The 16,033-nt window shown below is 47.7% G+C and overlaps 1 protein-coding gene across 2 annotated transcripts in view; it reads right to left on the reverse strand.

Annotated features, from left to right (window-relative positions):
* Window positions 1-16,033, reverse strand: part of LOC125947332 (uncharacterized) — a 51,565-nt gene that overhangs the window by 11,267 nt on the left and 24,265 nt on the right. Inside the window, exons 3-4 of one of the 2 annotated variants that reach the window (XM_049671813.1) lie at window positions 12,828-12,895; window positions 10,848-10,931 (exon numbers count right to left, since the gene is read on the reverse strand). In XM_049671813.1, the coding sequence (XP_049527770.1) occupies window positions 10,848-10,931; window positions 12,828-12,895 (152 nt within the window). The remainder of the gene's footprint in view (window positions 1-10,847; window positions 10,932-12,827; window positions 12,896-16,033) is intronic. The other variant, XM_049671812.1, reaches the window with a different exon arrangement.

The raw sequence follows: 16,033 nt of genomic DNA on the forward strand, positions 1-16,033 counted from the left end.
AAAACTTCGAACATCTGTGGAGGTCTTCGGAGCCGGAAAGTGTCGGATGGCACGCGTTTTGTCTGGATCTGGCTGTACTCTGAAAACGTTGACGAGATGGCCAGAACAGTAATTTGGTGGTGGCAAAAACAACATTTGGATGAGCTTAGTTGCAGCTTCGCCTTTAGAAAAAACATCAAGCATATTTGCTAGGTGATCAAGGTAAGTGCGGAATATTGATGAGACGACGATGACGTCATCGAGGAAGCAAAGAAATGTGGACCATTTAAAATCTTGGAGCAAGGAGTCCACCCTACGCTCAAAGGTGGCCGGAGCGTTTCATCCTCGAAAGGGCATCACTTTACCTTAGTATAGGGCATCGGGTGTTACGAACGCAGTCTTTTCTCTGTCCAAATCTTCATCAGCAATCTGCCCGTATCCAGAACAAAGACCGATAGAAGCGTGTGGACGTCTTTCTTAGTAATGTTGTTCAGATGACGGTAGTCTGCACAGAAGTGCCACGTGCCGTCCTTCTTTTTAACCAACACAACAGGTGACGCGCAGAAACTCGAAGAAGGCTCAGTGATGTTTCTATAGAGCATCTTGTTCACTACACTTTGAATTACTGGGCATTCCGACGCAGAAACTTGATATGGTCGTCAGTGAATAGGCGTAGCATCGCCGGAATGAATGCGATGCTTGACCGCGAGAGGCTGGCCTAAAGGGCGATCCTCGAAGTCGAAAATGTCCCGGTATAACGATGATAGAATTTTGCAAAAGTCTTCAGCCTGCGCAGATGACAGGTCCGTCGCAAACGCTTTCTTTATGTTGGGATCGACACTCGAGCCTGGCGTGAGGGGCCTGCTAAGCTCGAAAAAATCATGGGTTGATAAAGCGACCACATCAGGGTCACCGAGAGAATCAACGATTGCAAAGCAAATACCTTGCCGTAAAATATGCTTTGCCAATATAAAGTTGAAAATAGGCATGCGAGTCCGGTTAGCAGTAATAGTCAAAACACTGTGAGGCACGGTGACGTTATACTGCAGTGGAGCGTCGTGCAGAGGAGTGATGAGGTACTCGCCATCAGGGAACAGACGACAGTTCACTATAGGGTACTGACTTTCGTGGCAGGTGTATAAAGCCGGTGGGCCATAAGCGGTACTGGGGTCCGAGAATTAGGTAGTGGGGCGAATGAACAATCACGGTGAAGAGAACAGGAGGGTGGCGGCCGGCGACGCTGACACGTGCCGTACACATGCCGATGATAGGCGCAGAACCGCCATACGCTACGCGGACGACTAGTGCCGAAGCTGGGGTGAGGAGCTTTCAGAGTCATCGTCGTAAGGCAGCACTCATAATAGAAAGATGGGCTCCTGTATCGAACAATGAAGAGACAGGATAGCCGTCAACGTCAAGAAGGCTTTGGTTGGTATGTAACGTGAGCAGAGGATTTGAGGGCAGGGTAGAAACGCAGGTTCGCCTCCAGAATCTGCAGTGCCTAGTTTTTTGACTGGGAGCGGGTGGCGATAGGCGACGAAGATAAGCGAACGGGTTGGGGCGGATGACACTGATGGCGTCGAGGTGAAGGTGAGCGGCCGTCGTGTTGGTTTGGAACTGGGCCATCAGTAGCAGTGGGTGCATGGCGGGTGGCATAGATAGTAGTATGTCTAAAGGTGGGGGTATAAGCGCCAGCGTATATCCGAGGCGGTGGTGCCATCGGTAGCTGGCACTCACGGACGACGTGGCCGATGCGACAGCAGTGGAAGCAGATAGGCTTGCCATCAGGGCTACGCCACTCGGACGGGTTGCGATATTTGGCGGAATAGGACTGCCGAAAACGTGGAGGGCCGCTAGAGAATTGGGGAACGCTGGGTTGAGTCAACGAACTACGGACCTGATACCCATCTTCTCAAATTTCTGTCCCACAGTGGCCTGAATCATCGAAGTCGTGGTTGCTGGCGGATCGGGAGGCGTCGCGGAGAAGGCTGACGCACAGGCGGCCTCGAGCTCGAGGCGAACAATGCGGTTTACATCCTCACATGTGGTGGGCTGATGCGATCGACCCTCACATGTCGACGTAGCAGCAGTGTTGGGCGGCTCAGCTTGTTCAAGGCGACGGCATTCTTTTATGATGGCTTCGATAGTCGAGACGTTGCCGAAAACAAGGGAAAACAAGCAAATTGAAAGCGTCGTGCGCGAATCATTTTACTAGATTAACCACTTAATCTGCTTCACACATAGTGTCGTCGGCGTTGCGGCAAAGAGCCAAGGCATCTAGGATGCATGAAAGGTATGGCTATGTAGATGTCTGAACACGAGTCGCAAGAGCCTTTGTCAATGCAACCTTGCGCCCAAAGGGGTCGCCAACAGTTCGCGTAGCTTTTCTTTGAAAATGTCCCAGCTGGTTAATCTCGCGTCGCACGTTTGGATCAACACGCGTGGGTGCCGTTTGGATAAAAGATTACATTGGCGAGCGTAATGGTTGTGTCCCAACTGTTATCGGTAATGACGCATTCATAGAGCTTCATCCATTCGTCAACGTCGTCTCCCTCCAGGCAAGAGAACACAGCGGGGTCGCGATGGTGGGTAACCGTGGCGGTTGGAGCACTCTCACGAGCCTCAGCCGTTGCTGATCCGGTCTCATCAACGGGAGGCATGGTAACAAGCTCGATGTACCTACTTCAGCGGAGCTCCGTGGCGTGGACAGGGATCGCAAGCCTCCACCAAAATGTTACGTATGGAAAGATACAGACAAAAGAGATTAAGCGCACTGGATATACACAGGAGCCAGACAGCCAGGCAGATACCCGCTCGGGCCGCGATCCCAGACACTTCATCGTCTTTCGCGCGGCGGCTCGTCACGAGTATCTGTTGATGGTATTGCAATAATAAAACGGTCAGTAAGCCTTAGACTGCTTTGTGTGCTGTTTGTCACAGTGAATTATTGTAGAAACGAACGAGCAACTTGCATTCGAGATTTAAAATGTGTGAGTCGACAGTTGTCGGATGCCGCCGAAAAAAAATTAAAGCAAAAATACTTCGCAGCGGCATGCAAGTCTGAGCAATTGACACGTGTATAAGCGATTTATCACACGCTTCATGGTAAGGAGTGCCGGATTAAGAAATTTCGGGGCCCCGGGGCTAACTGCATCCTTGGGGCCCTAATGACGACGATGATGATAGTGACGACTGGTTTAAGACGCTCAATTTTTCGAAGCCCACATGTTACGTTCGCTGATTAGTGACACAATATGCATAATCTTTATGGATTCGGGAAACTAATTTCTTGGCGTGATTTCTAGTGTTATTTAACGCTTATTATCTTACGTACTCATCCTTCTGGCAATCCTGTCGCGTCTGCAAGTGGTCATTCTACTTGTTGCTAGTGTTATACATTCTAATATGAAGCTCTATTTGTTGCTTAGACACTTTCAAATTTTTTGTATGGCAAAGGCATACCTTACGCTGTTGTGGTGCCATGCTCAGAGTTATGTTTTGCCGAAACGCCCTGTACCGAAAAGACCGGAGCCAACCTCGGGGCTTTCGCCGAAAGGAACGCGGCGGCTGTCAAGAAGCCTCCCTGGCTGTCGGTTTTCGATGACAACGTCGGCAGCAAGCACGCTCAGCAGCATTATTTTGAAGGACGATAGTCTTTCTTGGGGAACTTAAACGCTGAAATTTGGTCTGTCTGTCTGTCTGTCTTTCTGTTTGTCTGTCTGTCAACCGATTCAGCCACCCGGCCAAAGTTGGACCACTTGCTTACCGCCCACACTACTTAAACTGGTACGGCTGTTCATACTTGTGAACGTTATCGATCAAAAAGTAAATATTTCGCATATCTGAGGCGCAACATCACTAGGTAAGTATTAGGAGGTGTGTTCCTTTAATAGAAAATACATAGATACGTAACTCTAAAGACCCCAGTTTCTTAAGCTGCGCTGAAAATGCCATGCTATGCGTGCCGACGAACGACGTCTGCCACGAAGGGAGGGAACCCTCTGCACAAGCTCGTGTTTCCCCGATGATGTTGATAATGATGATGATGATGGTGATGATGATGATGATTATGATGATGATGATTTATTGGCACCCCTTTGAAACGGGGTGGCGACAAATAGTCACCAGCCTGCTTGATTTAATCAGGTATACTACACATGTTCTTTATTTAGCATTTTTGTATACCTCTCATTATCTTTCTTTTTCAAAACTTTAGCTTGTACCGCTGCCTATGGTTTTAAGAGATCAGGTCGTATCCATCTTTTCCCTGCTTTTTTTCCACCAGTACTCTAATCGTCTCTTGCTGATCTCTACGGATGATCTGTTTATGTTTCCTTCCACTTTAAACCCAAGCGCTTCTGAGAGTTGCACGTTACCTACGGTTATCGCTGGGTGGATCCCGTCGCATTCCATTATGATGTGCTGAGTGGTCTCTGGATCTTTACTGCAGCATACACATGTCTCATCTAGTTCCGAATATTTGTTCCGATATGTTTTCGTCCTTAGGCAACCGGCTCGAGCCTCAAATAGCAAGGCACTGCCCTTTGTGTTATCGTACAGATTTTCCCTTCTAATTTCTTTCTTCTCATTCTTGTAAATCTCCATTGTCCTTTTCGTTTCCATTCATTGCATCCAATTCACGGTCTCTATTTCTCTCACTTTCTTTCTGATGACCCCTGGTTGTCTATTTACAGTTTCGATTATCCTGTACTTGGTTGCCAACTTCCTTGACCTCTTCCTCCATTCTGTGTCCACGCTTTTCATGTAGAGATACTTGTGCACTTTAGCCGGCCATTTATTTTCATCCATGTTCCTCAGCCTTTCTTCAAAACTAATTTGGCTTTGTGCTTCTCTGACTTCAAAACAGGCCCAACCCATGTCTCCATGCACTGCCTCATTTGTCGTATTACCGTGTGCTCCCAAAGCCAACCGGCCTACTGATCTTTGGTTAACTTCCAAACCCGCCAATACATCCGATTTTAAGCATATAATGGCATTTGCGAATGTTAGCGCTGGCACCATTACTCCTTTCCAGATTCCACGCACCACCTCATACTTATTGTGGCCCCACAGTGCTCTGTGTTTCATTAATGCTGCATTCCGCTTCCCCTTTATTTTCAGATTATCTTGGTGGTTGCTTGAGTAATTCTTTCCTTCGTTTATGTGTACGCCGAGGTACTTATATTGCTTCACTATGGGTATTACTTGCTGTTGAATTGACACCACGAAGTTACTCGTGTGTTCATTAAAGATCATAATCCCTGATTTCTCTGTGCTAAACTTAAGGCCTAGATTTGTCGCTGCGTTCCCACAGATATTCGCAAGTATCTGTAAATCTTTTTTATTGTCCGCTAGTAGCACAATGTCGTCTGCGTACATCAATCCAGGGACCTTCTGTTGCACCATTTGTCCATTACGCATGTAGGATAAATCAAAACCCAATTCGCTGTTTTCCAGTCGTCTTTCTATGCCCTTGACGTAAAGCGTGAACAACAATGGTGACAGAGGGCATCCTTGCTTCAATCCTTGGTGAATTCCCACCATTTCATTTACTTTTCGGCCTTCCCATGCCACTTGTACTTGGTTGTCTCGATATATCTCCCTCAGCAGCTCTACGAAATCGTCATCTATGCCTTCGTATTGAAGAATATCCCACAACAATTCCCTGTCTACGTTGTCATAAGCTCCTTTAATATCTAGAAATGCTACCCATAAAGGTCTTTTCTGAGCTACTGAAATCTCTATGCACTGAGTTAGTACAAACATATTGTCTTCTAAGCGTCTGCCTGGCCTGAACCCATTCTGTAGTTCCCCCAATGCACCGTTTTCCTCCACCCACTTCGACAGTTCTAATTTTATGGCTTGCATTGCCATTCTATATATCACCGACGTTACTGTAACTCGCCTTTACGAGCTCGTCTTATCCTGATCTCCTTTGCCTTTGTAGATGAGATTCATCTTGCTTTCACGCCATCCAACGGGAATATTCTTTATTCTAATCACTTGCTCTATGGCATTAGTCAGCAGTGCCTTGCATTAGTCAGCAGTGCCTTGCCGATGATGATGATGATGATGATGATGATGATGATGATGATGATGATGATGATTTATTGGCATCCCCTTTGAAACGGGGCGGCGACAAATAGTCACCTAGCCTGCTTGATTTAATCAGGTATACTATACATGTTCTTTATCTAGCATTTTTGTATACCTATCATTATTTTTCTTTTTCAAAAATTTACCTTGTACCGCTGCCTATGATTTTAAGAGATCAGGTCGCATCCATCTTTTCCCTACTTTTTTTCCACCAGTACTCTAATCGTCTCTTGCTGATCTCTACGGCTGATCTGTTTATGTTTCCTTCCACTTTAAACCCAAGCGCTTCTGAGAGTTGCACGTTACCTACGGTTCTCGCTGGGTGGATCCCGTCGCATTCCATTAGGATGTGCTGAGTGGTCTCTGGATCTTTACTGCAGCATACACATCTCTCATCTAATTCCGAATATTTGTTCCGATATGTTTTCGTTTTTAGGCAACCGGCTCGAGCCTCAAATAGCAAGGCACTGCCCTTTGTGTTATCGTACAGATTTTCCCTTCTAATTTCTTTCTTCTCATTCTTGTAAATCTCCATTGTCCTTTTCGTTTCCATTCTTTGCATCCAATTCACGGTCTCTATTTCTCTCACTTTCTTTCTGATGACCCCTGGTTGTCTATTTACAGTTTCGATTATCCTGTACTTGGTTGCCAACTTCCTTGACCTCTTCCTCCATTCTGTGTCCACGCTTTTCATGTAGAGATACTTGTGCACTTTAGCCGCCCATTTATTTTCATCCATGTTCCTGAGCCTTTCTTCAAAACTAATTTTGCTTTGTGCTTCTCTGACTTCAAAAGAGGCCTAACCCATGTCTCCATGCACTGCCTCATTTGTCGTATTACCGTGTGCTCCCAAAGCCAACCGGCCTACTGATCTTTGGTTAACTTCCAAACCCGCCAATATATCCGATTTTAAGCATATAATGGCATTTGCGAATTTTAGCGCTGGCACCATTACTCCTTTCCAGATTCCACGCACCACCTCATACTTATTGTGGCCCCACAGTGCTCTGTGCTTCATTAATGCTGCATTCCGCTTCCCCTTTATTTTCAGATTATCTTGGTGGTTGCTTGAGTAATTCTTTCCTTCGTTTATGTGTACGCCGAGGTACTTATATTGCTTCACTATGGGTATTACTTGCTGTTGAATTGACACCACGAAGTTACTCGTGTGCTCATTAAGATCACTGCACGCCGACGAGCGCCCTCTGCCATGGAGGAAGGAAACCCTCTGCACAAGCTCATGTTTCCCGATGTAGTGCCACATGGCGTCCATGTCTCACGCAGCGCCTCCTCAATTTTATCAATGCCAGCCAGATGCGGCCGATTCCGCCTCCTCAATTTTATCAATGCCAGCCAGATGCGGCCGATTCAACATAAAGGAAGCGCTGTCTGAGGCAGGGCAACCTCCATTGCATTTATCATGCCAGGACGGAAATGGTACGAGAACAGCATCACGAGTGGCCGCGGATCAGACCACCACTCATGTAGTACGGCCGGCAGAAGACTATCGTCTTTCGACGACATTTGCAGCGAAGCACGTAGATACGCGGCCATTTTTTTTCAGATGGTCGAGCGGGGCCCCTGAAAGTTGGGGGCCCAGGGCTGCAGCCCCCATAGCCCCCACCTTAATCCGGCACTGATGGCAACTACCCTGTAAAATAATCTACACCCTTAAAAGTGAATAGAGGTGTAAATCGGTCTATAACTCACACCCTTACACATCAAGGCTGTAAATATGTCTTTAACCCGGACCCTTAGAAGCTCTTTGAGTTTGAGTGTGTGAGTTGCAGATAGAAACACCCTTGTAGGTTTGACTTAGAGACCGATTGACACCAATATTCACTTTAAGGGTGTAGATTATTGTACCGGGTACTAGGGGTGTGTCTGATGGGTGTTCTTATGTTCGGTCATCACCGACGCCCTGGTCACACGGCCACTTCGAGAATGCCACACACTACACAGCTTTGGAAAATACACATTTCTAGCTGTGGAAAATACACCGTCGACCCCCCCCCCCCCTTCTTCACTGTCGACGCCATACAAACTTCTAGTTCAGCCCCAAACAGGAGCCGGTAAAACGCAATGTGAGAAGCGAAAAATAGGTTATATGATTAAAAACAATACAAAGCAGAATACAATAAATGGTGGTATGAAGTTTATTCGCGGGCCGTGTACCCAAGGTGACTTTTATTTTATAAATATTCAGAATGACGTCTAAAAAAACCAAGACATTAGGGGCAGCTTCACACTAGTGGTGCAAAGACTGGGCAAACAGCGAAGCTGGCTACCCCACCTAGCTTTATCTCGGTTCAACCAAGTTTTTACAAGGTTATGCTTCGAGTCTAGGTGACGTTTTGCGCAAGATCACCCCGGAATCATCGACAGCCCAAGGAGCAACGAATACTCGGTCATTAAACTATCTGAACGCTTATGAACACTCAAACCCTTTTGATCGGTTTCGCGGGCTCATAACTCGGGATCTTCTGGGAACTGCCGACGTTTCGCCGACGCTTCGGCGGGGCGATACTCAGGATCGGACCGAAGTCGTCTCACTCGCTCTCGAGTAGCGGCGCGGCGGCTTTTGCGCAACGCTTTCACTCCTTCGGCCGCCCTATCTTAGCGGCGATGTGCCTGGCGCGGAGACGTCAGGGCTTTTGTGTTGCCGCGGTGGCGACGCGGAGCTATATATCCCGTGGGTGGGCGAAGTGACGTCACGGCCTAGTTCCTCCTCTACGCAGCCGCGGCAATCACTCCGCATGGCGCGGTGAAGTCATAGCTCGGCAAAGCTAAGGCAAAGCGATGCGGCGCGCGCGATGACGTCACGGTTCACGTAGCTGTGCGAGGCTCGGCGCGGTCCCCGCGGCTAGGGCGGAGCGTTGCTAGGCGACGCATGGTTACGTCATCGCCAGGCGGAGGTTTTGTGGCGTACACTCGACGCACCATACTCGAGCTTAAACAGCTTCGCTAGTTCACAGCGGAGCACTGCACGGGCCTGATTTTTCGGCCGGAGCCCGGTCCGGGCGTACATGACCGAGACCAGCCCGGGCCCGGGCGTTCATTACTAAGCTTAGCTAGGGCCCGCATGTGCATGACCAGGCCCGGCCTGTAAGAAAAAAAAATTTTTGGTTCTGACTCTATAATGTACAGCCTGTTTTGTTTCCTTAGCAAATGTTAATCTTTTATAATTCAGTCTCATGCTATGTACTATGGCTGGGATTGCGTTGTTTTGTATACCTAGTATTGCTATTGTAGTGTTGTTTCTCAGGACTGAACCAGTTTCGAGATGTTAATTCTCAAAGTGTCCTACGAAATGCATGGGTGTTCCAGTTTACTTTTGAGGAAAACGCTGTTTTATGCATTGAAGCACAAAAGTAACTAGCCTTAGCGCTAAAATAATGCAATAGTATCGACACTGGTAATAGTGCAATCGCAAAAGCGATAACATGGAAATGGTTTGAGAAGCGGTTCCCTGTAAAATTTATTTTTCTTTACGCGGAAAGAATGGTCGTTTTTGTGAAAAAGAAAAAAATTGCGTAGCTTGCACTGGCGGCGCAATGCTAAAGAGACAGCGGAGCTGATGGGCACCTAGCTAGTCCTGGCTTTTGGGCTAGGCTAAACACTACAAAGTCATCCGCAGCATTTTTCGGAATTTATTTATTATTGATCCATCATCGATTAGCTTTTCATTACCTATCGATTGTTTATCGCAAGATATTGGCCACGTATTTGGGCTAGGCTAAGAACTACCAAGTCTTCCCCAGGATTTTCCGGAATATATTGGTTATTGATGGATTATTGATTAGCTATTGATTGGCTATCGATTGGCTATCGTAAGGTATTGACCACGTGTTTGGGCTAGGCTAAGCACTACCAAGTCATCCCCAGCATTTTCCGGAATTTATTTATTATTGATCTATTATTGACTAGCTATTGATTGGCTATCAATTGCCTATCGATAACTGCCTAAGCTTAAGTAGTCCCCACCATGCTTAGCTAGACTTAACCAGGCTCAGCTTCGCTAGTTCACAGGTTTATGTGCCATTGCGCTTGGACGGTTTCTGCGCTGCTGCCAGGATCGGCCGACATTTTTGGATTCAGCAGACACTTTACGCTCGGCTGAAACAACTCCGCTGTTAAAAATGAAAACTTCATCTGTTTTACTATTTTCTTTGATAAGACATACAGTTATCTTTCTTGTGCGTGTCACTTCAGCTTGGCACAGAATGCATTGAACCATGCAATGCATAACGGTCGCGTCTGCTCGAAGGCCTACTTAGGCCCTTTAACGAGCGGGCCAGTGGCTGCAAGCCCGAGTCCGGCCCGGGCCCGCGGCCTCAAGCCCGAGCCCACCGACAAACGCTTTGGACGGCCCGGCGCGGCCCGCGGGCCGGGCCGTACCCGGGCTTTCGGGTCGGCCCGGGCCAGTGCAATGCTCTAGTTCACAGGGGTATGTGCCTTAGCGCTTGGACCCTTTCTGCACATTCTCCAGGATCGGCCCACATTTTGGGCGTGCACCATTCGGACTACCTCCTGCTTAAACAGCTTCGCTGTTAAAAACAGAAAACGTAGAACTCTGGCATCAGGGAACGACGGCACAAAAGTTGGCGCTGCTTTGCAAAAGCGCTGGTGGTGCGCGAAGGGGACTCAGTGTGACTCAGCGTTCTGAAAGCAGCGGATCGTGCATCACCGAATGGCGTAGTGGTGCCTAACACATTTATACAAATACCCGCAAACACAAATAAGCGAACACCCAGAAAATGCATTGTACTTACGGTCTCCGAAGTGAGACATTTCTAGAATGGCGCAATTCTTGTAGTCCGTGTAGCGGAAGCGACCAACTTCAACCGGACCGCTTTCTGAAAATCACAAAGAAATCAGTCACGTGAACTTTTCACTTATTTCTGCACCACTATAGGAATACCCTTATGGACTAATGCAGGGAACGTTCAGAATAGCCGCACTAGCTAAAAAGGTGGATGCGTGTGGTGCACCAATTATATTAATTTTTTAGTGCGATCTGAATCGTAAGACTACCTATGCACGCTAGCAACAGTGTTAATAACGTGGAGATAAAGTTAGCCACTTTGGAGTCATTGCGACATTTATTGAGACTGAACGCGTGAAGTGTTGCAGAGCACGCATTGGAAGAGACAGGTAAGCTGGCTCTACAGTCCAACGTCTTTATTACGAATTTCTTGGGGCATCCGAAATATCTCGTTATACAGGTCACTTCGTTGTAAAGGTCGCGCATCGCACAGGTCACAATAAAACCGGGACAGTTATTCCTTCGTTATACGGATGATTTTGTTATAGAGGCATTGGTTGTAGAGGCGCTCGACTGTATTTACAGTATTTGTGCAATGTTAATAAAAAAGTCACAGCTGCGCCCGAAAGACCAAGCATCGATTGCGATAGCAAATTAGTGGACAGCTATACGAAGTAAGTATAGTAGTTTTATCCACCGTATAAACTTGTAAACGTAGGCATATTAACTAAATTAACAAGCATGGTGTCACGCACGCACAAAAGAAAATCACAGCATATCCACGGGGTGAATGATGATGAGTGGGCGAAGCTCCAGAGGGAATCATCGGATCTCCCGCTTAAGGGGACGCTAGCACAAACGCGTTAGAAACGTGCAGTACTCTCTAGTAAGGGGGAGCGGCCACAGCGTCTTACGCAGCCATTTACACATGCCGGAACGTGCACCGCGTTTGCCGACGCCATCACATGACTGCTGAGAGAGTATACCCCCCGTATTCATAAACGCTCCTCGAATTGAACTTGACTTGCCACCGCTTTGGGCAGCGCGTTCGAAACGCGTTGAAGGTAAGGCGGAGAGGCCACAGCGTCTTACACCAGCTTCTTACACGGGCCGTAACGCGCTAGCACAAACGCGTTAGAAACGCGCTAGAAACGCGGCGTTTCGTTAATGTTGGGTATTTATTGCCATCGTGGTGCGTATGTCCATGTCCGCTTCGTGGCGTAGTGGGCTAACGCCGCGCGCTCGGAAGCGAGGGGTCCCTGGTTCGATTCCGCGCTACGGACACAACTTCGGAATTTTTTATCTCATTTTTCTCAGACTGGTTACACACTACTACTACGACGACGGGGACGAACGGGTGCCGCTATAAGGAGCTCCGCCCCTAAAATGAACGAATCTCACTCGATGACCGCGGAAACTGGCTGTCAAAACGGCGGAGAGAGTCAGCGCAGCAGCAGCAGCGAGCGAATGGAGTGTCGTGCTGGCGCTTGCATCAACGCGATCTTAGCTCAGAAAGCACACGGAGGGCGGAATGTGCCCCCGACGCAGATGGGTTTCAAGACACAGCCGCGCGGGCGGCCGATCGTGGTGCAGAACGCAACCACGAGCGGCCGCGATTGCCGACGGCGAGCCGCGATTCGCGATTGCCGGCTCGCCGTCGCATTCTTTCACTCGTACATATAGCGTACGCCGCCAGGCGACGATTTTACCTCCCGTGGACTTCATACGGAACCTCACGGCGACGGCGACCGCCACGGCGACGACGACAGCGGAATTTTGTCTAGACTGTCCATATAATTGCTATCGCAATAATTTATATTGCCTGCAAAACCTTCCAATGCTAAGATAACTCAGTTCTGCTGCTGATACTTTGTTCTGCGACCAATTTACGTAAAAGTGGTTCTACTGTTTCACTTAATTGTTCAAGCTGCGCCTTCGCTAGTCTATGAAATTAAAATCAAAACATAATTATTGCGGCAACGCTTACTTGAGCCGACGGTGAACAGAGTGACATCCGGTGAATCACCTGGCTTATTGTAAAAAGGAATGTGCTGTCTGTAAAGGCAAAGAAATATGGTTATTCTCCGGCTGACCATGAAGCTTGAAACAAAGTACAAAGAGCTACGACATGTAAATTTTCTCTTTTTTTCGTATATCAAATGTGCGTGCATTTTTTGTAGTTTCAACGTGGCTCCTAAGACAGCCTGCACAGTTCATGTCTTCAGTAACGTTGAGATTATAATCTTTAGTCATCAAGTGAGCGTTGAGAAGTCATGGGAACTATACAAACACTAAACACCCCATCGTTTATAGACAAGAGAAGAAAAGGATAATTAGTCGAATTGTTGAAATTGTGAAATATAGAGATCGTGAAAGTTCCGTCAAAGTGGCACTTTTAGCAACAATGATGGTAACCTGTCTGACATACGTTTCACGCCAAATAAACGGTCATGAAGCAGTGAGAAAATTGTGCACAGGTAGATCTTGCAAAAACGAATTTTAGATGCGAAGCATCTTATGCTCGGGGCTATGTCACTCCCTACCTCCCTCCATCCATCCAACCGCCGTGCGTCCACACCCCTACTGCGCATGCGCATCCTCCTCCCCCTCCTCTCCTCTCCTTGTCTCATCTCCGCTCCTCTCGGCATTCCTCCTCTCCTCTCCAGATTGCGCAACGAATGGCAACACCTGCGGCTCCGCGCGCGATAATGCGAAGCAGTTTAGGTTAGAGGCGCGACGGTAGGCGCCCCAGAGGCACCGGCAACAGTCACCAACGCCGCGCGCGTTCGGTGCGAACGCGGGAAAAACGCCGACGGCGTCGACAACAGTTCTGCGCGTTGCTGGTGCAGCTGCGTGTCCAAGTTTATACAGCTGATAAAACTACCTTGAGTCGACCCCATGGCTGCTTCGCATACTACTCAGGGTTCCGCTACGGGAAGATGGTGTAATTTTTTTTCAGTTATCGGGGCATAATGTTACACATAATTTTGGCTGTAATTGTGCCCATAATTATTTATCTCGTTATTATGTTCCCGCCATTTTTAAATTTACTACTTTGGAAAACGACAGTCGAAAGGCTGATGTTGTTGGTGTTCGCTTGTTTTTTTTTTCTTTATATTTCTAACGAAAGTTCTCCCTTTTAATGTAAAACCCCAGTCTGGCTCCTTATAGGTGAAGAAAAGGATGATCAAAACGATGATGAATCGTTTCAGGCAAGCGTCTTCTAATGAAACACCGCGCACTCACAAAGTTCACCTTAAGCTTTCGCAGTAACCTCCGCTCAGTTGAACTTTATTTGCGGCCGTCACCGTGCCACGTCCTTCGTAGGGACTTCAATAAAAGATCCTTCGTAAGGATCTTTTATGGCAAGGACTTTACCTGAATCCTAATTTCGCGGTCAGTTAAGTTCTGTTCAACGAGTTTTCTTCGTTGTCTCATTCACGAAATCGAACAGGCATCTTCTATCGTTTCTTTTCTTTTCGGCGCTCGTATATAAGGTACTTCGTGGAGACCTCCTATCTCGTCTCATTCGTAGCTTGTGCAAAAATATAAAAATATAAAATAAAAGAAGAAACCGGGTCCTGTAGCAAAATTGAGCCTGACCAATTGATCAGAGGCTAATTGTTGCTAGATTCATTCGTGCTTCATGTTCATATGACATCAGCGTTTCATCCTTGAATCATCATCGGCGCGTCGCAACTCTTTCACTTTACACTAAAATCGCGTGCCTTACATTATCACTGAAGCTCATATACCTCATTGCACTGGCCATGGACCCCACGTTACTGGCGCACTTGTCCGGACTGAAAGATTACCTTCTCCTTTTTATTTTTGCCCCAGCGCAGCCAAGAACTGGAACGGCCTTTCTCGCAACACTAGTACCCTCAACCGCCCATGAAGGTTCATGCAAAGCGTAACAAGTAATCTTTCACACTGAATCATCGTGACAATTATGCTCAGGCACCGACAACGGGCGGGGGGCTGGAGGGTACGAGCCCCCCTTCCCCCGAAAGTTTTCCGGGGGCTGTGCCCCCCCCCCCCCCCGAAGTGATTAGCGATGGGGTCAGGGGGCATCATGTCTTCTTTTCTACGCTTTTGGGCAAATCGACTGAAGCACTACACTTTCCTGAAAGTTCGAAGAACAGCCCAGTCTTAAATTGGCGCGGCTACCTAAATTTGTCTCGCACCAACAAAGGAGAAGGATGACAAAACAGGGAGATTTAAATCAATTTCACCATCAGGTAGTCCGACTGGCCACAGGCAGCGCTCCGAACGTCTGCTGTTCTGTCTCTGCTCAGAATAAAATGAACGGCCACTTGATAAGTGCAGGTGCATCTTTCGTGCTCATTCTTTTCTAAGACCAACAGCCATAACCGTTGGACAAATAAAGTTTATTCCTATCCTATAGCAAAATGAATGGGACTGTGAGTTCCACAATAAACTCCACACTATTAAATCCACATTGAGCGGATGGCGGAGTGCCAGACACGGAATGGTTCTACCAGGTAGTCTTGTGCCGTCTGGAAAGTGGCCACACACACTTAACACGCAGCCACCTGTTAAGAAGTGGGACCCATCAGTCGGTGAAGAGAGCTTGGACAGCTTATCATCGATACATTCCGGTGAGTTTTTCCCACGGTCCTGTGGGAAGCCGCCATTTTCTCGCCAGGGCCAGCTTCGCCACTGTGGCGTGGTGACCTGTTAAGCAGCAGTTCCGGCGCTTATTATTTTTCCCCTTCGGATTCTGATAATATATGTCAACCAGAGAACTTGAAATTGAATTGAAACCGGCCGCCAACTGTCAGAATCGCCGCCACCCTGGGACAAGAAATCGAGTGCGCCATCGACATCCGGAATCAACGCGGCCATTAAGGCGCTGGATGCAACGCAGGTGAATTGTGAAAGCGCTCTCAAAATTCGACACCTACTTGATCCTCAAGCTCCTGACACTCGTGTTTACGAAATTAGAAACAGTAAATATTGCGTTGAATAAAGCAGCACTGAGATATGATCAAGCAGAAAAAATTGTCAAGGCCGTCAGGGATGGTCTTAGCGGACTTAGAGGTGCGTGAATCGGAACTGAATGTGAAAGAGAAAGATGTTCTTGCGCCAAGGCAAATGAAGACTCCACGACGGCATGACAACGGATCTGTACCTCACGTATTTCCTTCGCCCGAGGGCATCTAACAGCAG

This window comes from Dermacentor silvarum, chromosome 8 (assembly GCF_013339745.2).
Source record: "Dermacentor silvarum isolate Dsil-2018 chromosome 8, BIME_Dsil_1.4, whole genome shotgun sequence".
NCBI classification, from domain to species: Eukaryota; Metazoa; Arthropoda; class Arachnida; order Ixodida; family Ixodidae; genus Dermacentor; species Dermacentor silvarum.